The sequence below is a fragment of the Amblyomma maculatum genome, chromosome 11, assembly GCF_055883805.1.
Source record: "Amblyomma maculatum isolate TAMU_Amacu chromosome 11, ASM5588380v1, whole genome shotgun sequence".
Taxonomy (NCBI): domain Eukaryota; kingdom Metazoa; phylum Arthropoda; class Arachnida; order Ixodida; family Ixodidae; genus Amblyomma; species Amblyomma maculatum.
In genome coordinates this window covers 104,435,845-104,462,382 of record NC_139354.1, presented here as the reverse complement: position 1 = coordinate 104,462,382, position 26,538 = coordinate 104,435,845, and the positions used below count along the sequence as shown (strand labels likewise).

At 45.7% G+C, this 26,538-nt stretch overlaps 1 protein-coding gene across 3 annotated transcripts; it reads left to right on the top strand.

Annotated features, from left to right (window-relative positions):
* The first annotated feature begins 71 nt into the window (after window positions 1–71).
* Window positions 72–16,375, top strand: LOC146174545 (uncharacterized). 3 transcript variants are annotated; one of them, XM_084583705.1, is made up of 3 exons: window positions 72–252; window positions 6,375–6,480; window positions 13,216–16,375. In XM_084583705.1, exon 3 carries the CDS (start codon window positions 13,448–13,450, stop codon window positions 14,642–14,644), a length of 1,197 nt encoding a protein of 398 aa, XP_084439831.1. In that variant the 5' UTR covers window positions 72–252; window positions 6,375–6,480; window positions 13,216–13,447; the 3' UTR covers window positions 14,645–16,375. The 3 variants fall into 3 exon arrangements, with proteins under 3 accessions (XP_084439831.1, XP_084439833.1, XP_084439832.1); XM_084583707.1 differs by having other exon boundaries at window positions 90–252; window positions 13,216–13,404; XM_084583706.1 differs by lacking the exon at window positions 13,216–16,375 and adding an exon at window positions 10,862–11,087 and having other exon boundaries at window positions 94–252.
* Window positions 16,376–26,538: the final 10,163 nt, after the last annotated feature.

Below are 26,538 nucleotides of genomic sequence, written 5' to 3'. Positions count from 1 at the left end.
TAACAAGAAAAGTGTTCATGTCGTTACTTGCATATTAATCACATAGTGGATATTAGTTATCTTCAAGCAGAAGACGTTGTATATAAATGCGTAGCGGTTGGACTTTTCCTGCAACGGAATCGAGGCCAAACACTTTGAAGGACACTCCTAATATGCGGAACCTCCTTGTCATCTTTGCCGTCTTGCTGGTGGCTGCTGTGTTTGAGTGTGATGGAGGTTTGTTCGGAAAGAAAAGACGTCATCTTGGTCCAGGTATGGTAGTCATCTCACTAGTTCTCGCTTCATCGCCTAACGCTTGAAGCTGCTAACATCGCGGTGGGTGCATATGCAGTCTTAGGTATCTTTACATCAGCTTTCGATCTTAATATTCACAATAAACTGTTTAACATTTTGAGCGCAGAATATATTTGTGCAGTGCGGATGATTCATGAATCCCTGCTAATAATTTTGATGGCATCAGTTTCGCTGTTTTCACACTGCTGTGTGACCTTATGCAGCTTTCTAGAAAGAGAAACAAAGCCCCCGTATACGTATGACAAACCACCACCGCCCTCCTTTTGCTAACAGCCTGTGCCGCCTCCGTGCGGCCGACTGATCCCCGCGAACTAGAAGCTCTAATACAGCCTTCCAACTGTTTCTCTTTCCGCCTGCTAGGCAGCCAACTGCTTGAAATCAGGCCGTTACCGTAAACACGAATCGATTTTCATTGCTGGAGCTTTGTGCGACCTGACCACGTCCATTTAAAATTCTTCACTTTCACTATAAAATCAATAGCTGTCAACTATGCCCTTAAGTATGCTTTTGTCTTTTATTCTCTCAAAATCCTCCTATAGCTGCCTGTCTACTAGCTCACATTATTTTGGTTCATTTGATCGAAAGCGTTTGGTTATCATCCGTTTACTCTCAACAACATACTTCGTTGAGCTGAGCGAGCTGGTAAACATCTATTTTTAATAAAGGCAGCGCAAACAGGAAGAAGCCTCCTTTTATCTTGTCCTAAAACGCGTTGCATAATTACCGGCGGGCTGTAGAATGCTTCTCTCAGCTATGCAGAATCACGGCCGCTCAATGGAGCGCACTGCCGCTCAATTGAGTGGCCGTGACCGTATTCTCGCAGTTCAAATTTCGCACAGAAATGGAATTTTGTCGTCAGTATTTTTTAATACCAAATTTATTTGGGATGCTTGCCTGATTCAAGCAAAATATTTCGGATGTTCGTACCTTATGCGGCGGCGGCGAAACAAAAGAAACCACTGCTCCAACGCTAAGACCAGAGGCGCCATCTTTTGATGCTTTCTTCAACTCTACCCAAACTTTGTCACAGCAAAACGAGAGGCGACAGAAGGTTGTTACACGAGATGGCGCCACCGGTGTTATCGTTAGAGCAACGGCTTCTTTTGCATCGCCGCCGCCGCCGCGTACGGAAAGAACATCCGACTTCTTTTGATCGAACAGGGCAAATAACCCAAACAAATTTGGCATTAAAAATACTAAAGCCCAAATGCAATTTGTGTGCGAAAATTGAACAGCGAGGATTCAGAGGTTTAGCTGGGAGAAACATTCTACAGCCCGCCGGTAATTGCGCAACGCCACGTATGTCTTTCTGTTTGCGTTGTTTTTATTAACAATGGATGTTTACTCTCAACCAGCGAGCGCTGCGCTGGAAATATTGAACTTTTATATTTTTCTCTTCAGGGACATTTGCAAACTGCCATTAACAGTGTGAAAATGCCTGATACGCTATACATCCGCCTATACCCTACTGAAAAACCAAAAGTTCTACCGGGCAATAACATCATGAAATCTCATGTAATCGCATAGACTCTCATACGGTGCACACCATTATCATAAAATATTGTACATAAGTTATGATAATGTACAAGAAAATATGAGACCTTATGCAATTATATGCGGCTTGTATGTGATTTCTTATGTGAATTGTGTGAGAAAATGTGAGGTTATTAACTCATACAATTTTTTCAGTACGGTAGTCATCCATTTATTTCAACCTAGACGGATCTGGAGACATTACTTTCCTTAAAAGGACACTGCGGCACTTTTTTTTTTCAAAATGCCGGCTTTCAGCAGAAACCAACAGTTGCACATGCTGCGAACTCCAATATCAGATTGGAATTACACAGAAAAGCAAAGCAGAAATAGCCTTTTTTTTCAGCACAAATATGCCGCCCGCGCGACGGCGTTAACCGTAGATCGCGTCACGGCCTGTGATTGGCCAATGAGTCATGTGACGACGTTTTGAGGACCGGGAAAGCTACCAATGCGGCTCCGTCGTTGCGCTGCGTGCTGATCGCAGCTCTCTGCGGCTTTGTGAACGTCACTATGGCATGCGTGTTCCATTCGAATGACCATCGAGTTTTTCGCCCTTTGTATTCGTACGAGATGCGCCCAAAAACGGTGCAGCACTTCCATTTTGGGGAACTTGGGATATGCTTGAAAACGTGCTGAGGTATAGAGTAAGGCACCTTGAAAAGCCTTGTGTCATTATTAGCAGAAACAACATGGCCCTCAGTGAAACTTCGGCGCTCATATTCCTGGGAAGGAATGGCACCGAACAATGCACTCACCGACAAACTCCGTCTCAAGCCTCCCGCGCCTCCCGAAAAGTCACTGTTGTGAAAAAAGGGCCCAATGCGTGATGTACTAACTATTTCTCTGAGTACCAGACATCGCACATTGGTGAAACGAAGAATTCTATGGAAAGTGTGCAGCAGTATACAGATACCACACGACAAATGAACAGTAGGCGAAGCGCCGTTGCCGAGCTCTGCAATCCTTACTAGGCATTGACGGAACTATTGTGCTAGATTCGAACACCTACCGGATGCTGTTTGAGTCATATGACATTTAGCAGAGGTAGAGAACCTTTCTCTTTTATCGTGCGCTCACAATAAAAGTTTGTGATTAAAAACAAACGTGTGTTGAAAGCCGAACTTCAGCTTCACCGCATCCATAGCTTCATGAGATAACCAAGCTCTGAAATGTGGTTTCTTAGAAGAGCCTCATCGCTTTCATTTCTAATTTCATTCGTATCTCCAAACAAGACAGAACCATGTAAAGTGACGAGGCTGCAACCGGTACAACAACAATAGGCCATATAGGAACAACTTCGATTATTCTTTGCTTGGACGCATCGAAGGAAACATGGCTCAGTGTGCTGCATACCAGTATGCGACATTACGCAGCTCACTGGTACACGTTGTATCTTCTAATAAAGCTTCGTACTGCTTCCACGAACATATCAGGCACATGCGGTGCTGGAAGGGACCTCGAAAAGCTGTCAACAAGCTAGCTGTGATATAAAAGTGGGCTGTTTTTAATTACCCGCACGTTTGCAAAGGATCATCAGCGCGTGCTGCTGATGAGTTGCCCGATATTTAGCTCAGAAGTGATTGCGCATACTTTGGGGGAAAAAAAACGACACTCAAGTAGAACCACGTGCCGATGCTGTCTGCCCGCTTCATCTTGAGATTGCACTCCGTCAAGAGATCGCAATCAATGCTAAACGCTACTGTACGCATAGAAATGAGGCCTGAATAGTCAGGAAGTGATGGAACTGCGGTCAGAAATACAAACCTTACCTCCATTTTCTTCCTTTAACAAACGCGGTGCTAGGGAATGATGACTGGCACGACTCTTTTGTGCGTGGAAATAGAAGAAACCGTGTCATGTTTCAGCCATGCCTTTTTGACAAATCTTTGTAGAAATCCCAATAATAACAATCTGCACCTTGTCATAGTTACGAAAATACTTCAAGTAGAATCTTTCCTTTGGTCGGCTAGAATTTCTCTCTCTTCTCAGCAGCGTCGAAGTGCGCCGCCAGCTTTTGAAATTGAGAGGAACGACGGAAGACGACATTGAAACCCTTATATTACACTTTCGCAACGCCCGGCATACGTCGTTCTTAGCGCCATCGATTAACAAATACAGACACTGTTGCAGCCACTCTGACGAGTTAAAAGCAAGCCATTGGTCCAGCCTCAGGATAGCCATTCTAATACAAGATGAGTCCAAGCCAAGCCAGTCTCGCGAGACCATTGCTATGGCAACGGCAAATGCTACTTCGTTAGGCTTAACCGCTGCAATATCGCCCTTCTATCTGGAAAGCAAAACCGATTTATCGCTTGAACCTTTGTGTGAGGGTGAGTGGGAACATTGAAGGCGAATACAAAAGTTTAAAACATGATATTGCGTCGAGAGATCAGCGAAGAAGCTGTTCTCGCTGTGAAGAGGGCGCTCTGGGCGCCGTCATGTTGTGAACGCTATGAGTACGCCAGCAACGCGAGGACCGCAACGGGAAAATCCGAATCTCACGTACGTCCATGAAACTCACGCGGACGCTTCACGTTCTGAGCATGCGCACTGGTCGCACGTAGGCGCTTCACGTACGTGAAGCTTTCACGTACGTGAAACTAAAACTGTCTGATGACGCCGCATGGTGGGCGCTGCTTTAATGCTCGAGTGAGACTTTATAGAGCTTTAAATTAAGCACAGAAGGGCCATCACGGCAGAAGTGAAGTATATAGATCTGGTGGAGTTGACATAACATTTACACTCCAGCGCTGAAAAGATGGGGATTCTCCTCTCTCACTTACCGGCGCGAATCTTGTTTAGCAGCAAGCAGAAACTTATACCGCTGTCACACAGGCATTTCGAAGGCCCTCGAACCGACTTCCTATCGACTCGAAGGTCTTCGAATGCTGCCACACGGGCGCTTTCAATGGACATTAAGTCTATAGTATATCGAGTCAACGGAGATTTCGCAGGCCTTCGAACGTCGCGCAAGGTTGCTAGCGTCGACCGGAGGAGCGTCACGCACACACGTGCACAGCGCGTTTACGATACAACAACGTGAACAAGCGTTATAATTTTATATCTTTAAGTTACGCGGTAAAATATTAATACCCGCCATAATTTTAAAATAGCATTGCTCTTTTTTTAGGCGTATTATTTATGTACTCTCTACTACTGTAGCATGCGCCGCCGAGAAAAACAAACACAATGAAAAGCACAGTCGTATGACCGCCAACGCGTTAAAAAAAAGATGTCCTTGAAAAACAACTAAACACCTGCAGTTACTCGAAAAAGGTAACAGTTAATTTGTATTTTACATTTATAGAAAGATTTTAGTTCTTTAAGCAAAACCGAAAGCAACGATAGTGGCGCCATAAAAGCTTGGCGCCGAACACCAGAAATTTGAATAGCCTTCGAGTTTTGCCGTGTAGCAGCGGCACAATTACTCCTTCGAGTTCGATCGCGATTGAAAATCTCGAAGGCTATCTACTCAATCGCCTTTGAAAATGACCGTGTGACTGGGGTATTACTCCAGCTACACTATATGGGCTCTGCTTAAATCATGATCATTCGTTTGTGGCACTTTATTTTAAACGCCTGTTTTTATCTATCGCTATACAGGATGTTTTTCTTTTTTTTTTTGAAAGTCCAAAATGAAAAAAAGGAGGTACCTGACTGTAGAATACCTTTAGCTTTTGGGCTTTATTCTGGGCTACATCGGACACGAAAAGACAGAATGCTCAATTAGTGCTATGAATAAATAGCTACGTCAATTAACAACTTAAGTGTTTATTTTAGAGGGCATGTTGTATTTGTAAATTGGAGCTCGCGCTTCAAATAGTATAGAAGCGAAAACAGATTTTCTTAAATAAAATTGCAGCGGTCGTAACAAGGCCCACAAATGTGATCCTGTTGGGTGGTTTAATCCACAAAACGGGCGCCATTTGCGTGTCCTGCGTAGATCGCTCGGCTAATGAGCGCTTTGAAGTTGGAGTGAAAGCGCAATGCTGCAAGCACATTGGGTACCGACGCGGCGGGATATCAATGTGACCAATGTGGAAACGAAATTCATAACGATCCACTGCGCGCCCGTCTGGCACTCAGGTGATGCGAGCAGAGCGACGAAATTTCTTAGTGGAGCTGTCGACATCACAGGCTCTGTGATAGAGTGTGAAACTGCCTATCAGGGTGATATTAGAGGGCCTTGTAAGAATTTTTTCTACAACATTTTTAAATAAAGAGCTATACTATTTACAGGAGAGCTACAATTCTGAAATTACAACATGCCCTCTAAAGTGAAAATTTAAAGGGTAAATAAAGCCTTCACTTATGATTGAAGTGACTGGACCACTCTGCCTTTTACGTGGTGTCCGCCGTAGCCTCGAATGTAGCACTAAGGCTAAAATCAAATCAGAGCCAGCCGCCTTTGTCCCAAATTTTGAATTTTCCAAAACATACCTGGGAAATACTTTTCAGACACATAAATCGCAAACATACTTCTTTTTCATTGGTGCCAATGTTAATCCAGTCACATCAGAACATTCAGAGGAAACTTTTCGCAGGTGACTGCTTCGCCTATGAAAAAATAGTGAGAAACGGGGAGAGAGAAAATATGCACGATCCCTGTGTGCAGGTTTACTGCATGAACGGTCAAGTGAACATCACCAGGTGAGTATCCTTCCCAAAATTTATAACGAGACTTGAACATCTGCACCTGTATTCAGATAAATTGTGTGTTATGCATCGAAGTCCTGATAACACGAATAAAGAAGCAATTCAATCAAGCGCTGATCTTAAATTGTGTAGACATAAGGTGTTACAAAGCCCTTGTACTGCGAAAGAACAGCCGCAACAAGGCTGCAAAGTGCGCTTTAAGCCATATATTTCTTAAACAAGTGTAAACTTGTTATTACCGCACGGTTTTCTTATTGTGGGGTTAATAGTTGAGCTATTTAATAAAATGGTGCAGTTACTCACAAGGAACCAAGTGGTATGAATGGACAGACAAAGCTAGCTATTAAGAGCAGAGGAAAATACAAATATATCTCTGTCTTGGCGATTCTCCTAAATATATCAGAGAAAATCTGTGCTTTGAAACCATATCCCGTTTTTTTTTTTTTTTTTTTCACGAGGTGAGGATAATATGCTGCCAATTTCGCATCAGAATCTAATATCGAGCGAAAGCAGCATTGCTCAAGTTGTGCTCTTCTGTCGCCTAGCTCTGAGAAGATGGCAGAAGTGAGACACAAATTTATCAGCAACTAGACTTCTGCTTTTATAAATTGCCTTCGCGACTGCAGAGCCATACTGCGGCACATGCTGCAAGCTTTTCACCGGAGCTAGCTTTGAATGCGGGTTCGCCCCCTTCAAGGGTAAGGTCAAAGATCAAGATCAAATGTCCTGTCAACGGTCAAATATCAAAGGTCATCACAATCTGGTCATGACTGACCCCAATCATGGTTGTCATTTACAAGCACTATATGTCATGACTATGCTTAGCTGGCACTACTATAGATGCTAAGTAGTGTTTCCATGCAGCTTGTGCAGAAGCGATAAGATCTTTCTCCGGCGTTTAGGCTACGAATTAGTGCTTTCAGAACGTTATCCTATTTTTTCCTTATTTTCATTTCGTCCCCCCGACATTGGATAGAACGAACGCCTTTTCATGAATGCCGCTACACATATCGTGCTGAAACACTCGCACTGTTGGTTGGCTTATGAACTTTTATGGAGTCGGCTCCTCTTGGCTGTTTTTGGCTACTCTGTAGAATGCAAAAATCTTTCGGACAGATAAGTTTATGCGCATTTTGTTCAAGAAGTTCTTGTCCGCTTCCCGGTAAAGATCCTGCATATTCTGTGCATGATAAGGTCCCCCTCACTGTATATCTTTGGTACTATTTCCTACATCACAGTGTAAATAATCAATTCTGTGGGAAGATGTAAAGAAAGTTCGGTGTCTGAAACTTGGATTTTTATTTCTTCCTTTCACGCAATGTTTTGCGCTCTCATGCTCCTTGCATTGCCATGTGATTTTAATGCCGCTCTCTTCAATATCTTCAAGATGGTTCTCTAAACATTTGTTTATTAGGAACAACTCTCCTCATGTTGGTGTTTTTTGTAAAGAGGGGTTGGTTCATTTTCTCTTATATGCCTAATCTTCAGCACCAGGCTGTCAGGTGCGTGCCAAAACATCAACATAAAGACTCCAACTCACATAATATTAACAGCTGTGGCGGGAAACTTCAGTTCTTCACTTGACAGAAAATAAAGGGAGCGGCTAGCAACGGAAGCCACAAATTTTATCTTTCTATCGTTATTGAGATGCTGTAGTTCAAATAAAGCGCAAAAAAACTTGCTCCCTTTTTCAAAGCATCATACTGCTAGCTTATTAGTGGCTAGAATCCCGAAGAAGCTTGTCACACTGTGAATACAAGGCATAAGGCCATGAATAGCAAACAGCAGTGGTATTGAAGCTCGGATATAAATCCAGGTATTGGATAGAATACTGGAATGGGGGACAAGTGCGACATATTCACTTGTGCACTTTGCGAAGTGCAAAGAATTCTTAGACATACCCTAGGAGTTCTCTGATGCGCCTATCCTTGGTTGGTTGGTTGGTTGGTTCATAGGAAAGGAAAGGCGAAGTATCTGTCACACTTGCTCTGTGGACACCTGAACCGCGCCGTAAGGGAAGGGATGAAGGTGGGAGTGAAAGTGGATAGAGAGAAAGGGGGGCCGTAGTGGAGGGCTACGGAGTAATTTCGACCACCTGGGGATCTTTAACGTGCGCTGACATCGCACAGCACACGGACGCCACTTCGTTTCGCCTCCATCGAAACGCAGCCGCCGAGGCCAGGATGCGATCCCGGGAACTCCGGCACAGTAGTCGGGCGTCTTACCACTGCACCACCCCGGCGGGGGGGCCTATCCTTGGTAGATTTCAGAAACTTAGCTGTATTCGCCATTAAAAATCTGTCAGTAGCCGGAACGAAAGTCGATGTACAAGCAGCTGGTTCCGTACAAACTATCATGCGCGTCGTCGATGCGCGGAAGAGGATATACATCTTTTTTGGTTACCTTAATCACATGACGGTAGTCAACGCAGAATCTCCAGCTGTTATCCGTCTTCTTGACCAATACGGCAGAGGATGCCCAAGGGCTACTGGAAGGGTCGATTATGTCGTTCGCTAACATCTTTTCGACCTCCGTTTGAATGACGTGTCGCTCTGCAAGCGAAACACGATAGGGCCACCTGTGAATAGGACTGGCGTCACCGGTGTCAATGCGGTGTTTGACAACTGAAGTTCCACCCAATTGGCGGGTACCGAAGTCAAAAAGGTCACTGTAGGTAAGCAAAAGCTTGTGTAAGTCAGCGGCGAATTCAGGTTGGAGATAAGCTGCAATCATGCTGTTAAGCGGATTAGGGCGCGATGTGGAGGACGAGGGAGTGTTGGCAGGGACGGCAGTTGGATGGTCTGTAGACAGAGTTGAAATGGCACAATCGGTCATCGGGGACAGCGCAGCTATTGAAATTCCCTCGGGCAGAACTTGACTTGAAAAGCTGAAGTTAAGGACAGGGAGAGTGGTGCGGTTCTGGGAGATGTGCACAATTAGATAAGGAAGGGTGACGTGTCGCTGGAGCATGACATCAGTAACGGGACAAGCGAGATAGTCGCCATCTGGGACGGGTGGAAATAGCGACATAGGGATGTAAACGGCAATTTAGGGAGAAAGGCGGCTAAACTGTGCTGATCGAAGGCGGGTGAACTTGGCCCATGGAGGAAGGAAAGAACTCTTAGGAGAGGCCCTGACGTCATTTTTTTGAAGCCGGCGCGGCCGCGCCGCGACCGGACGCTGCAGCGTCTCTCCTCCTCCTTTACCCTCCGCATACTCTTTCTCCGCGACGCTCACGTACCTAGGGCCCTTAGCAACGCTGTTGCTAGTGGCCCGAGTTTTCATAGCAACACCGTCGCTGTTGCTAATGGCCCGACTTGGCTAACCCAAAATTTTGACGTGACTTCCGCCACACTTTCTCCAATGCATTGGCAATGGCAAGGGCCTCACCTAAGTTGTTTCCTACCTCTATCACTTGACCCCTGCAAACTTCTTAACCTCAGCCGCCCACCTAACTTTCTGCCGCTCCCTGCTGCGCTTTCCTTCAATTGGATTCCAGTTTGTAACTATATATATATATATATATATATATATATATATATATATATATATATATAATCATCATCAGCCTCACTATACCCACTGTATATATATAGAGAGAGAAAGAGAGGAGAGATAGATAGATAGATAGATAGATAGATAGATAGATAGATAGATAGATAGATAGATAGATAGATAGATAGATAGATAGATAGATAGATAGATAGATAGATAGATAGATAGATAGATAGATAGATAGATAGTAGCGCTTTACGACAGACGCGACTGTCCGTTTTCAGTTTATTTTGTCGACAGTTTCGAGAATGGTGCTGATGAAGGGAATACTATTACTGAAGCTGTTGACAAAATAAACTTTGAATATATATATATATATATATATATATATATATATATATATATATATATATATATATATATATATATATATATATATATATATATATATTCTGACAAAGGCTGTACCACAGCCGAAACGTCAATAAATTGTTTCAAACGTTGGTCTTCATTTTTCACTACTATTGACCGTGGCCATGATTTCATTTTGGTGTATATATATATATATATATATATATATATATATATATATATATATATAAATATATATATATATATATATATATATAGCCATATATTTGGAAGGTTCGAAGAAGTTTTCTGAGATCTTTTTTAATATGATGCCGGAAACCATTACATGCGGTTGCCCTGTTACGCAAGAGAACCATTTGTGGCAACTTCGATGCTTTGATTGGTAACGGCAGCTTATTGTGACAGATAGTTTATATCTGGTGTTTCCTGAGAAATATTCATATTGCACTCGGTGTCATAATGATGTTTTTGTGAACTTCCATGTACATTTTAAATTTTTTTTACCCAGTTGCCCCCTGAGTGAGAAGAAAGGACTCCTTAAGAAAGCCAAGAAATTTATATCAAACACCCTGAGACTTGACTTCCCGAAATGCTGCTAAAATACTTCCTGGACTAAAAGCGGCTAGTGCTGTCGAAGCCTTCAGGTTTAGCAAGTGGCCATTCTTTGGCAGGAAATGTGGCAAGGCCTCAAAATGCTGCAAATTAAAGCTGTGAATAAAGCTATTATAGGTCGATGTTATTTTTGAATTCCTAAGTATACAAGTCAAAGAAAAGCATATAGAAAAGTGTCACACAACATAAGAGCTCAGTGCTTCACTCTGCCGAAAGAGGATTTGGCGGAGACTACGAACATGTGGGTATGTACAGTGAATAAAACAGGTAGTTCTGTGATCTCCAAAAAGACAAAATGTTTCTGAAAACAGTGATAGACAAGGAATATTGGGAGTTTCATAAATTGACATACATTGGAGAATTTTGAGATAAAAATAACTACAACGCGCTTCATGAAAAATGTTGAAATTAATTCACATAAGTAGGACGAAATTAGCAGAGTGAAAATTAAGCTGGGGCTAATTTGATGTGTCGGTAAAGCGAATAATTAAGCGAAAAAATTCTAGTTAAATTTAGTCCAGCCGAAGATACCTCAAATCTCTTGGTAGGACGGTGGTGCTTTGAGATGCCCAGAGAGAGAGAAAGAGAGAGCAAATCTTTGTTAAACGGCTTTTTTTGAAAGAGAGAAAAAAATAAAGGGCGTCGGGAAAAAGTAAACGCAGATTTACTGAAGTCATTCAAAACTTTCCGTGTTGTACATGCCACTTCTCGCTATGTCACGGCTCTCCGGAGAAAGCTGCCTTACCCAGCCATACCCACATGAACGCACATGTACACACACACACACACACACACACACACACACACACACACACACACACACACACACACACACACACACACACACACACACACACACACACACACACACCCACACCCACACCCACACCCACACCCACACCCACACCCACACACACACACACACACACACACACACACACACACACACACACACACACACACACACACACACACACACACACACACACACACACACACACACACACACACACACACACACACACACACACACACACACACACACACACACACACAGAAGCTAACTCGCAAACAAAATTAACAAAAAACTAACACAACCTGCAAATACTAATGCTAGATGTAATGCGTCACACTAAGAGACAGCACTCCATTTTTGACCTTACAGTTCGAAGCAGGCGACGCGTTTCGTGGGTCCAGGCAATGGCGTCGGCGTCGAGGTTGCGTTCGGCTTGCAATAGAGTCTTTACAAAAGTTAGCGCCATCTGGTGAAAGAGACAGAAACTGTGCGCGGCGGCCATGTTTTGTTCAGTCAGCCCGCGCCTCCCATCGAGTACGCTGTCGACGTGCGCCTTCGTGGAACCCGTGCTTGCACCGCAAGGTGCATTGGAATGATCACAAGCGATTGTTTCATTTTTAACATCATAGCAGTCACTGCTAGCACCAAGCTCTATTCAGAATGATGCCAGCATGTTGCTGCGTACCCTTCTGCAGGAGCGCACCGTCGTAGATGCGCACGAAAACAAGGTATACGCGTGTATGCGATCGTTCGTTTGCAATCCTAATCGGCTTTACAAGGGTCACTTGCATCATGTAAAGCATTACTGCACGTCACTCTGACTGGCTCACAGAAAGTGCTATCACCTAGAACAGCAAGGTTGTTTTGCATGCTATGAAGCCTTGTTAACTTGAAGGATAAGCTTGCGTTTCGATGGAGGACACGGGAGAAGGAGCAATGCATGTATACCGAACGCTATAGTTCAAATACGTTCTTTGAAACCTTTTGTACGTAGGTTGCATTTACAATTGTGTATTTGATTTAAGACAAGGACATGATTACCTAAAGTACTTTTCACAATCGTACGAAATTGTAGTGCTTAGTGCAGAGAGCAATACGGCTGCCTAGTGCGCCCGAGGTGCATGTTTCACGCTGAAAAAGTGGCTGCCAATCCCGCGGCGTCTAGTAGAGCAGGAGAAGATGACATCCCACAAGTGTGTTGTAATATGCTCACGTCCAGCCCGTTTCGAAAGATGTTATCACGTGATAATGCATGCGAAGTCCGGTCCGCATCCACAGCGCGCAGCTCAGGTTTGCATTCTGTGCCTTCATAACTGCCAGTGCGGCCGATAAAATAACGAAGCTTGCTTTTCACTTTTGTGCGCTTTATCGAGTCGCCCGATGGTTCGCTAATTGACAGCCACCTGGAATGCAGTTGATTTTGTAAATATGCTGATTTCTTGTTTATTCCCTAGACATTTGAAGCCTTAACCTCAAATGAAAGTGCTGTCATGGGAAGCTTCGAGGAACTCGGCTGAAACGAAAAGAAATTTGAAAAGTCAACTCACTCACATTACTGCGAAGTGTCAGTGCGTGGTGCAACTGGCTGCGTTCATATAGTCAGATTTATATTATGCATATAAATAAAGTTACTGAAAGGTGCAGCGTGGAACTCCACTTCCGGCCGCCGTAGCGAACGGACGTGTTATGTTGGGCTCCGTTGGAGCGGGTACAGCGGTCATGTCTGGCCGCGGAAACAGGCTTTTTGTTTCGGACAGTGATTATCAGGTTGTACTGCCAAGTTTGCCTACAGGTCGATTTGTTGAAAATACTGTTTTTTTGCACGGTGACATCAGGGCCCGCCCATACCGGGTGGAAGACTTTCGTGATGCGCTTGCTCCGCTTTCGCTCATGCCGGATGTTATCGCCCTGGGGGCGTACCGCATGAACCACGTCTGGGCCGTGACCTTCAAGGACGCTGACTCGATGAAGAGGATACTTCGCTTTGCAGACCTGCAGGTTAAAGGTGCTCGGTGTCTCGTCATCGATCCTGCTAACCGAGACGTCCGAATGAAGGTACACTGGTTGCTGCACAGTGTACCAGACGAAGACGTGCGGCTCGCCTTTGCTGCTTTCGGGAAGGTGACAGATGTTGCAAAGGAGAAGTGGAGAGCACAGGGCGTGTCGGATAAGGGTTCAACAACAAGACTTGTGACACTCAAGTTGAATCCAGGTGTCAAGCTCGACGACCTTCCGCATCAGGTGAGCGTCAGTGGCGAATTGGCTCTAGTGGTAGTGCCTGGCAGGGCCCCGCTTTGCCTGCGCTGCCAAGGTACAGGTCAAATACGGCGTGAGTGCCGCATTCCGCGATGCAGCTCTTGCCGTCGGTTCGGACACGAAGAGAGTCAGTGCACTCGCACATACGCAAGCGTCACCGGTCCCGGCAAAAGCGATGAAGCGTTCGAGCTGTACATGGATGAGGCGGACGCTGAGGAGACTTCGAAAGCAGGAAAAGGACCAGCGGACAAGGAAGTATTGCAGCCTAATCTTCAAGTCATTGTGCCGCAGAAGCCTAGTGTTCACGCTAGCCCACCGAGCAAACAAATAGTTACCGACCAAGAGGAATCTGCGTTGGATAACGCGACGAACGACGACGAATCGAACATCGAGGGCGCCGAAGCACCCGCAATGGACGTTACTCAGGGAGCAGCTGGCGTCGGTGCCGGTATACTTCCCGGAAAGCGGCCCCGTGACCAGAAAGATACCGAGAGTGAGCAATTGGACGCCAGTGGCAGCGGGGAGCCGCCACCAAAAACAACCGGGAGGAGACGGCCGGCCGTCAAATCGCGGCCGAACCCGAACGTCCCGTCCGAGCCAAGGCAGGCGGTGAAACCGCCTCCATAATCCTTTGGCCTGTGTGGCCAGGTGGACTCAGTAAAGACGGTGCTGGCTGTGATCTGTACGGCGCCTGCGAAAGACTGGATTGGGGAACGCTGCATGGAGGCTTTATGCACTGTGAGTTTAGTGTTTTGTTACCCGCCACGAACTCTTATTAGCGGGGCTTTTGTTACTAAACATGGCGGTTAATCTCGATGTAACACTTCGTCTAGCATCTTTAAATGTCCGGGGTTTGGGAGCAAGAAGACGACAAAGTCAGCTGCGACGCCTAATTCTTGAAAATGACCTTGACCTAATTGCTATCCAAGAAACTAAGATTGAAAGTGAAGAGCTAACTGATCGTATGGCGTCGTCCTTTTCTTCTTTGTATGACGTATGCGTCTGCCATTCCGTCGGCGCGTCGGGTGGCTGCGTTTTATTTATTCGTAAAAGTTTAGGCATCAACGTTGCTTCCGTTGTGGCTTCCCATTGCGGTCGCCTTCTTGCTGTTGACTTTTCGTTTCCAAATTATAGTTATCGTGTTGTCTGTGTTTATGCTCCGAACGCGGTGAGCGAGCGCAGAACATTTTTCGAAAGTCTCGAAATGCATCTTAGGTGCGACAAGGTAGTAATATTGATAGGAGACTTCAACTGTGTTTGTTTCGCTCAGGACCGCGCAAAAAATTTGCCAGTGAGGGATAAGAGTGCTCAGCTGCTGCACTATTTAATTAATGAGTGTAATCTCGAAGACGTTGGCTATTTGTTCTCTTACGACGCACACCCTAAATACACGCATTTTCAAAGGGATAGCCACGCCAGATTAGATCGAATTTATGTCTCTGTTGAACTGGCTTCATTGTGCTCAGAGTATGACGTTAAGCCCGTAAGCTTCAGTGACCATTGCTTAGTAATTGGAACATTTGGCAGGAAACAGCGGAAGTCACGATTTAACTGGCACCTGTGGAAATTTAACGTGAAGCTTTTAGAGGACGACAGTTTTGTAAGAGAGACAACGAAAGAACTCGATAAATTACTTTCGACGCAGGCCGAAAGCTATATAGTTGAGTTGGAGGAGCTAAAGCAGAGAGTAAAGCTTTTAGCTATCAAAACTGCAAGCGCAATTCGATATGAGGAAAAAAGAAAAGAGAAAGAAATGCACGAGGAGCTTGAGTTTTTGCTTAGCATGGATAGCGTCCAGCCGGGAAGATATGCACAAGAAATAAAAGCCTTGAAACGACAACTTGAAAACATTGACACTGAAAAGTATAAGGCAGCAGTGATAAGAGCAAGGTCGGAAAAATTTTGGGCGGGGGAGACGCCAACTAAGCGAGCGCTGTCAGATGAGAAACGGCACGCGTATCAAAAGGAAATACGGCAAATTGACAACCGAGGTGCTGTAACTAGTGACCCTGCTACTATCAAAAATACCTTTATAGAACACTACAATGAATTGCTTGGCCGTAAACGCGAAGTCAAAAATGGCTTTCAGGCAGAATTTTTGCGCCAAATGCCAAAGCTCGATGAGGATGTTAAAACGCGTCTAGAACGACCCATAAGTTTGACAGAAATAGAAAGTGCGATAGACGACCTTCCAATGGGAAAGTCGCCAGGACCTGACGGGCTTGGCGCTGCTTTCTACAAAGCATTTAAAGATTACACAGCCCAGATTTTGCTTAAAGTGCTAGATGAGTCATACGAACGTAAGCAGGTCCCACCTTCGTTTTCTACTTCGCACATTGTTTTGATTCCGAAGTATGATGAGCCAGGAAAACGCCTGTTGGTGGGTTCTTATCGGCCGATAAGCCTCACCAACGTGGATTACAAAATATACATGAAAGTGCTGGCGAAAAGGCTTCAAGTGTAATACCGAGTCTGGTTGGGCCACACCAGACGTGCGGCATTAAAGGTCGAAGCATCGCAGCTAATGTGCACGTGGTACGAACTGTTTTGGAGTGTTGTGACGCGATTGGATCTCGAGTGGCAATGATACAGCTGGATCTCGCCAAAGCATTCGATCGCGTTTCGCACGATGCCTTGTTCGAAGTATTGACACACTCAAACATAGGGCGAGTGATTGAGGAAGGTGTTCGAATGGTGTATGCGAACTGCACGACACGGATAATTGTGAATGGAGAGCTCACTGACAGCATTCGTGTGCTGTCGTCAGTGAGGCAAGGCTGCCCCCTGTCACCCCTACTGTTTGCGGCCTATCTCGAGCCTCTCTGTCGGTCTATCATAAACAATGAACGTATAACTGGTTTTATGCTGCAGTCAGCACAGGTCAAAATGCTGGCATATGCAGATGACATCGCTGTATTCTGTTCAAGCAGAGAAAGCATTCAAGAAGTTACTGCCCTTGTTGAAAAATTCTGCCGACAGACAGGCTGTGAAGTAAATTGGGAAAAAAGTGCCGGTTTCTGGCATGGAGACTGGGATGTTACGCCTGAATACTTTTCTCGTTTGCAATGGTCAAAATTGCCGACCCAGTATTTAGGCGCGCCGCTTGAATCGTACCGAGATCTCACCCCTTTCTGGGCTGGCCAAGCAGAGAGAGCGAGAGAGAAAGCTGATTCATGGCAGGGCAAGCCGTTGTTAATGTTCTCACGCGCTTATGTGTGCAATGTTTTCCTTGTGGCAAAGATATGGTACGTAATGAATGTGCTTTCGGCGACGCGTGTTAGCATTCAAAAAATTCATCGTGTCTTTGCCGTTTTCATGTGGGCATCAACATGGGAAAAATGCAGCAGAACCAACCTCTTTCTTCCTGTTAAGGCGGGGGGCTTGGGCCTTGTGCATCTCTTTTTGCGACAGGTTGTCTCGCGTTTTTTTTTCCTTCGTGATCAAAACGACAAATTCTTGAGGACGGTCATGCAAGTACGACTGTGTAAAATGCTTCCAGAATACGTTGTCTATTCTGGCGAGAATATGAGTGGCGCTTTAAAAGGGTACATGCGCGAAGTTGTCTTGTCTTTCAGAATGTTCCATGCGCGTTTTTCAATGGAATACTTGAGCAAAGTGTGTAAGAAGAAGCCGTACAAAGATCTTCTGGATGTGATGATACCGTTGCCGATTTACCGTGCACCACAACGTGGAGGCCCCGGACAGGATGTCTTAAAGCGTGTGAAAAAGATGCCAGTTAGGCCTTCAGTTAAAACGTTCTTCTTTAAGCTACATTCCAACACGTTACCTGTTAAAACCTGGTTACATGAAAGAGGCTTATTCGTTCCCTGGACAACAGACTGTCTCCTTTGCAAAAAACCAGAGACAATCGAGCACGTCTTTCTGGATTGCTGGGACCCAGTCTTTCACTGGGATGTTCTCCAGAGAACACTAAAGAAAGACCTTCCGTTAGATCCGTATGGCATACGGTTCCTTCCAGTCGAGAGTGAGGGTATTCCTTTGGATTTAGTCATGGTCTTGGGCCTCCACAGCCTGTGGAAAACAAGGATGCAAGTGCAACATGCAGATGTCAATACGCGTTCTGTACGCGAGAACTTTATCGAGAGTGTGCTGCTCCTTAGAGAAACGTATCGGGTGCTTTCTGATCCACCTGACTGGATCAGTGTGCTCGATGAACTGGCTGTCCTCAAAAAATTTTAATCTTTCGTGACAGCCGAAGTCTGGTTGTTGCGAGTTTTACCATTATTGTGGATCTTTTTTGAATTGATGTGAACTCAAAACAGGCAATAAAGAAGAAAAAAGTGCAGCGTTGGCGTAGCGGTAGAACATCCGCCTCGCATGCAAGAGGACCGGGGTTCAAATCCCGGTGCCGCGCAATTCTCCACCGGATGAAAAAAAAAAAAAATCCGCGTGTCGATGGAATTGCATAAACAGGTTTGGGGTGCGACCCGATGCCGGTGAACACCTCCGGCAACGCACTCCCTCACCAGAACAGGAGTTGGCCACCCTGGTGCAGTAATTGGCCGCAACCTCCTATGATAAGCTCCATAAACCGGGTTAAGTGGAGAAATATGGGAGAGGCCCTGCAGTGGGTATAATCAGGCTGATGATGATGATGATGATGATGATAAATAAAGTATATTATATATAATATAATATATATATATATATAATATACATAAATATATAATATTATATATATTGGAACGAGTCGTCGCCTATGCCAGCCGTACTTTATCCCGCGCCGAGATGAACTATTCAACTACTGAGAAGGAATGCCTCGCCATTATTTGGGCGGCTGCAAAATTTCGCCCCTACCTTTATGGTCGCCCATTTAAAGTGGTCACTGACCACCATTCCTTGTGTTGGCTGGCCAACCTGCGTAACCCATGCGGCCGCCTGGCGCGATGGAGCCTTCGCCTACAGGAGTTTCACCTTACTATAGTCTACAAGTCCGGACATAAACATGAAGATGCTGACGCGCTCTCTCGTGCGCCCGTCGAGCTCGCTTCACCACATACGGGTGACTCTGGCAGTTTTCTCGGAGCTGTTGATGCTTCAGATATGTCTCATCAGCAGCGTGCTGATCCACAGTTACGAGCTCTGATCGATTATTTAGAAGGCCAGCCAGCCACAATACCTAAGTGATTTTCTCGGAGCCTCTCAACTTTCTGCCTGAGAAGTGGTGTACTCTATAAGCACAGCTCTAGATCCGATTCGAGAACCTACCTCCTCGTGGTACCCGCAGCTCTGCGAGAGGAAATCCTTTCCGCGTGCCACGATGAATCAACTTCTGGCCACTTGGGCTATACTCGCACACTTGCTAGAATACGAAAAACATTCTACTGGCCCAACCTTGCAACTGTCGTTAAGCGCTATGTTAAGAGCTGTCGGCAATGTCAGCGTCGGAAGGTTCCGCAATCAAAGCCTGCAGGCCATCTCGTGCCCCGTAATACCACCACGCGCACCGTTTGATCAAGTCGGCATGGACCTTCTCGGTCCTTTCCCTCGATCCTCCGGGGGCAACCGCTGGATAATCATCGCCACAGACTACCTGACTCGATATGCCGAGACCAAAGCGTTACCTAGTGGTACAGCATCGGAGGTTGCCCATTTATTTGTACACCAGATCATGCTGCGGCACGGTGCTCCGACCTGTATTATTACTGACAGAGGGACTGCCTTTACTTCACAAATGATGGCCGAAGTTTTTCATCTCAGCGGTACGGCGCATCGAAAAGCTACTGCTTACCATCCGCAGACCAATGGGCTGACTGAAAGGCTTAATAAGACCATTGCGGACATGCTGGCGATGTATGTCGACGCCCAGCACAAGACTTGGGATGCTATCCTACCATATGTGACATTCGCGTACAATACGGCAGTCCAAGAGACGACACGATTCACGCCGTTTCGCTAGTTTACGGCAGAGAGGTTCGGACGATGCTGGACGCAATGCTCCCTTGCGAAACAGATACCGAGCTTTCTACCGACGTCGAACACTTTGCCCAAGATGCTGAGCAAGCACGCCAACTAGCACGCGTCCACATCGCCCAGCAACAGGACAAGGATTCACGCCGGTACAACCTCCGCCACAAACAAGCTTCCTACAACACCGGGGACCAGGTGTGGGTGTGGACTCCTGTTCGACGCCGTGGCCTATCAGAAAAGCTGATTTGCCGTTACTTCGGACCATATAAAGTCTTGCGGCGCCTCAGCGACGTTAACTATGAGGTCCTCCCAGATGGCCCAGAGCAGAGAGGCCGTCGGCTATCTCGTCCAGAGACAGTTCATGTTCTACGCATGAAGCCGTATTTTACGCGGTAACTGAAAGACGGCATCTGCAAACCTTTTTTTTCGTTTGCTTTTGTCCACCTGTGTGCACGTGTGCCGTGTGCGTCGCGCTTAAGGAGGGAGGAATGCCAGGGGGCGCTCGCAGCGAAAGACGTTGAAGTGGCGCTCGGAGAAGGACGAAGTGAATCGGTTCCGGACTGGAAGGACGTACCTAAAGCTTGGATCTTATAATTCCACCTGCACCGGCTCTGATAGCTTAGCCCTAGTCGCCAATATCGTGACAATATATATTATATAACACTGTTATAACACATTAGGGGGACTTAAGCTCCGCCGTTAAGGGTATGACGCGAGAGCGCCTCTCTCTCACAGACATACGTTTTCTTTCTTCCCTTTTTGAACTTTTAGCTTTGATTTATTTTATATTTCGAATATTTGTTCTTTATTTTATTTAATGTTTTATATTTTTATACACCAATACTAAGGGTCAGCAACAATCGCCTTTCCATTCTGAGCAATTTGACACCTTTGAACACATTCTTCAATTATTTCAATTAATCAATTGCCCTCTAAATTTTCTTCGTTAGCATCACCAAGTACTGGTTTTTCCTTCTGAGCATTTTATAACCTCTAAACCCTCTATTTACAATTTCTGTTCTTTTTTTCTTGCTTTATTTCATCAATTGGTCAATTAATTACACATATTTTATTATCTCATCATCGCCTATTGCTGACCAATCAATCTTCACTCACTGGAAGCAGAAATTACCATGACACATTTTTCTTTTTTTACGCAGCACCCGATTATTTCCGAGACCCGTGCCGATAACTGCGTCGACGGCATAGGCAGGAAAGTACTACGCACCATTCCGACTTACGTCAAATTACGCACGATTCTTGCATCTCAAAACAAATTGCATCCTCGCTCATTTCACCAAGTATCCCACTGGTAGCAGTGGGATGAGCGACGGTGATGCGCAAAACAAGCAAATTTGCGATCGTCTCTCATAGTCGGTAAAGTAAATAGCAAAGGCACACAGACAAAAAAAAAATATGAACATTACAAAACTCTAGTTACTGTACCTGGATACGGATGACGCTGCGCGGATCGACGAGGGGCCCATACACGACTCGTAGAGCAGTTTGTAACCGCTACGCCTCGGCTGTCAAAATACGCTTCTTGGCTTCGCTAACAGACACCGCCAGAGACAGAAGAGTGGTCCAAGCCCAGCACACTAGGTTACAACATGAAAAGCGCGGAGAGAACGGCGGACACTAACGGACCGACACGAAGCGAACCACAGCGAACGGATGGAGCGAACAAAATATGGCTGCCAGCGTGGGATCAGCGTGCCGCTCATGGTTGCCAGGCTTACTTTTGTAAACCCTCTATTAGCTGCTCTTGTTGGCCGCAACGAACGACCTCCCGTTGAAGCGTGGGTTGACGCGACGTTGGCATTCGTGCGGCGTTGAGGTGAACCTCCTGGGCGATGCAGGTGGCTGAATAGTCGCTCAATTTCCGGAACCGGTTCGAGAACAGCAGGGAGTCTACGGTGCAGTGCCGTAGAACTTGACGGCACCGGTAAAGCAGCCGGCGTTGCTCACTCCCAGCCAAGGCGTCCCTCACCTCCAGGAGCCTTCGCTTCTCTGGCTTCCACCACCTTGGTCCTCCATATCGCGCCTTTTTACAACCTCCGCGTTCATACACGCCAGCCTTATCATCGTCTTTATCGTCTTCTGTTCACCAATCAGCGCTTGCCATATATCACCGACTACTTCGTCTTCATCTTCTTAATCCTTCGTTGGTCCACGTAATCCTTTTTGCCGTCGTCGTCTTCTTTGCTTTCGCAAAAAACCGCTGTATTTGGCCTCTTACATGTGACACGCTATTTATATTGTGCAGGCTGCTGGGCAGCAAATATTTATTGCAACAATTTCTATGATTAAAACTAAACAGAATCTGCGTCATATAGGTCACTCCATTGCTGATAAATAATTAACGCAGGCAATCGCTGAAAATTAAATAACAACCTCTATTATTAAAACAAACGAAATATCCTAGATTTTCTTGGTTTCTCTACATATTGGCAAGTCTTAGGACGAAAAGGATTTGTAAGCACTTCTAACCAGACCAATGCATGGCGAAAATGTGTTTAGTTAAAACTGTTGAGTCAGAGGCCTTTTGCCCTGCGGCTTGACACACGCGGCGAATCCGTGCAAAACGTCGGAGCGCGTGAATGAAAATCCCATTAGGCGAAGCTCGGCCTCAGCCAACCCTAATGCCTTTGTCGGGCATCATGTTCACTGGCGCTTAGCGGCGGAGTATGAACCAACCGGCACTAATAGGCTGCGAGCAAGGCTCTGGCGTGGTTATTACGGCTGAAGGGGACGTGTTCTCTGATTGCTCTGTGTGAGCATTCTCATATTACTTGTGAACTCGTTTACTCTTCTTTTAATGTGTTGTGCTAAATTTCTGACATTTTCAATAATGCCTCATGGGTGCTCTAGGTACTTGCAATAAATAAAAGGCTCGTGCGTTTACCAGCGCTGAGCCCATGTATGTTACGTTATCATTGAGTGTGCCTTATAGTGTTGCACTGTGTGCGCGGTCTTGCGTTTGCCCTCCAGCCTAGGCCTTTTTGGTTCTGTTGTTGCGCCAGCCTTATGTTGGGTTTAAACAGCTATTTTCTTCCCTGCCTCGTGCGATATAGTGCAGCCAACCGCAAGATTAGCAGTGGCTTTTTTCCCACCAACACCCATATATTTGGTGTTCCATCTTCTGTCTCTTTTTTTCCGGCTTTTTCTCACCACGGCTGATCGTCTGTTGCACGGGGTGCTGCTCACGAGTCCTCCTGAGCGAAGGCAGAGGCCTTCAAATGAACAGTGAAGCTCTTTACTTTAGGTAGGCACATGCTTTCAAAGGTACTGGATAATGTATGCCCTAATTATGCAGCAGAAAGTATCTTGCTAAGCAAAATAATATATTACTTACTTTAAAAAGGGAAAGCCCATTGACAACGCTAGTGGGGCTGGAGTTTGTTTGGGTTCAAGCAGCATGATGCAGAAATGCAAGGCCAGTGGCGAAACCAAAGTCACCCGGAGTTTTCGGATGATACTGACTACTAGAGGCGTAAAAATAAAATGCGCCTAACGTGCAAAAGGGCAGTGGGTCGTAATGGTGACGCGCCAATGTGAGCAGGAGCAAAAAAGAAAAAGTCGCGGGTCCACGGAACTACACAATCGGGATGGCGACGCTGTCTAACCTTTTACTTGCGAATGTTCCAAAAGTGGAATATACGAAACTTGATTTTTTATTTTCTGCCCAATCTATCGCACATTTTTTCTTTTCGTTTTCCCATACTTACTGATACTTGTAGAAAACATAACAATTTTAATTTTTATTGTCAAGGTATTTAGAACTATTGTATAAATGCTCAAAAAAAGGCACATTTCGCGTTCCTTCGGCGCCATACTTTTGTTGAATTATTTCACAGGAAAAATGTAACGCTGCAATGAGCAAAGCAGAACTGAATGTTTATATATGGTTAGTTATTAGTGAGCAAAAAAATAAAAAATAATAAAGACATTCTTGTATCCAGTCTCGAGAGTTTTATGCGAGATCTCCATTTTTGGAACATTGGCGTTTTAAGGTGTTAAAAGCAGCGTAGACTGGCGCATGCATTTCGCCATGTTCTTCTTCTTTTCCAGCATGTTGATTGCACCCTCTAGGTGCAGTTTGGCACAAACGTGAACACTATCTTTCCTTGGCATTATTTTAACATTTCGGTTTTGCTTGGCACGTGGAAGGAGTAGCATTCAACTGCAGCGCATAGCCGCATCAATTTTTCTGAATGTAAGTCCTGAGCCACGAGGAAAGAAACCAGCGTGGAGGCAGTCGACTGCTGGAGAAAGGCGCAAGCCATCAAACAAAGCTGGAAAAACAAATACGCCTAAGCGCCCCGTTAGCGCAGTGTGGGGTGACCGTGCCACGTTCGACAAAGCCCTTCTCGGAGAGAACCCTCCTTTGTTGCTGGAGGCATTTCTTGAGCTAGCGGACATGAGCCAATTTATGCTGTTCAGGAAAATTATTTCGCCAGAATATCTCGGTTCACTGGATGAACTGACTGCAAGGTACGCGCTCCAAAAGGGGGAGGAGGTGGACGTCCCAGGAACAGACATAGGTCAGTTTTTCGGTCTCTTACTTTTGAGCGGATATCACTCCGTTCCATCTGAGGACTCGTATTGGAGCACCGCAAAAGACCTTCGTTGCGTGTGTTTTTGTGTTGTGTGCCTTTAGTTGCAACAATGATGGCCCGCAATAGGTTCCGGCAGCTGAAAAGGTTTTTTTCATGTAGTGGTCAACGCTCAGTTGAAAGCAGGCGGGAAGGTGGGCAAGATTCAGCCGTTTTACGATGAAATCTCGAAATGTTTCCGCCAGTTTAGAGTGTTCCACAAGTCTCAGCATCGACGAGTAAATGGTTCCCTATTAAGGCCACCACTCGTGCAAATTGTTCATTCGCGGTAAACCTATTCGATTTGGGTGTAAGATATGGATGACGTGCTCTTTGAATGGGTACCCTTTTGCAATGGAAATATATTGCGGGAAAAACGAAAAGCACGAGAAGGCACCTCTTGCACTGAGGGTTGCTAGCAATATGGTATCTGTCCTGCCCGCCCCTGAATAGCACGAAGTCTACTTTGACAGCCTTTTTACTTCGCACGGCCTCCTGACAAAACTGGCTGATCAGGGGATTCGAGAGACGGGGACTGTACAAGATACAAGAACCGGTGGTTGAGGGATTGTAAGATGTAGGAAGAGAGGAAAGAGGTTCTTTCCACTACAAGTGTGACAGGGTGGTCTACACATGCAGATGGAACGACAATGCAGTCGTCACAGTTTCTTCAAACCACCTCGGCCATGAGCCTCTTGGAACTGAAAAACGCTTCTCACGACGCGCAATAAAAAAAAGTAGACATTCCTCAAACATATTGATCAAAAAATACAATCAGGGCATGGGGGGATTAGATGTTCTTAATCGCCTGCTCGCAAGTTATCGCCCAAGAATTCGAAGCGAAAAATGGTGGTGGAACCTTTTCAGCAATGGTTTGAACATGGCTGTCGTCGCAGGATGGCTCCTTCACTGCGTGCTTCACAAAAAAAACTGATGCTGCCATGACGCACATAGCATTTCAGCGGGACGTCGCTATGTCCTTGCTGCACCACAAGGAGAGAATCACTGTGCGGCCTGGACCCGAGACGCGAGGATAGGAAATCTGATGGCCACTACATCCTTTCAGCAACTCAGGGGGGGTGTGCACAGTGAAAGAAAAACACGACAAACCAGTGTCAGCAGTGCAAAAAGCGCCTAAAACACGAAATGTTTTGCACCATATCATGGCTTGTGAAGTGTTCACTGACCTCCAGCAAACAGGATGAAAAAATAAATTTCGAGAGCATTGTTATAAACATTTATACCTTTGAAAGACCTTGTAATACGCTAATAATACTCAGTCGTACTCAGAGTTCGGGTGGACTGAAAAACACATAAGGGAGTGGAAAGTGTCATAAAGATTTTAAGCACGACTCCCGTGTTAGCCATCTTCGACCCCCGAAAAGAATCTAAGATAACTTGCGAGGCATCGAAAGACGGCGTCGGTTCAGCCCTTTTGCAGTGCCACAACGGCTAATGGCGGCCAGTGGCATATGCATCTCGTGTGCTAACGCAAGCTGAGTAGCATTATGCTCAGATTGAAAAAGAGGCGCTTAGCATTTCTTTTGGCTGTGACAAGTTTTACCAGTTCATTTACGAACAGAAGGTTTTCATCGAGACTGATCCTAAACCTCTACTATCTATAGCTACAAAAGGAATTTGAAAAGGAAGGAAGGGCCCGTCGTCTTGTTTTTGGCCCGGTCTCAGCAGTGACATGAGTGTATTGATCAAGGGGTGCCCGACTTGCCGCGAATTTGCTTACAAGCAAGCTCAAGAACTACTGCTGATGCGCCCAGTTCCTCAATGTGCGTGCTATCGCGTCGGTGTTGATATTGTCGCGAAGGAGGCAAACCAGAGCAGTTAAAAAGCACAGCGTAAGCGCAGTGGATATGGGCTCGGCGCTAACTGCTCAGTTTCTCGGTTTGAAGGGAAAGGGCGGGGAGGCCATAAATCGCGGCGAAACACGGGCTGGGAAGAATGCGCGGCAGAGGGAGCTGCTGCCGATGCCTTCACTGG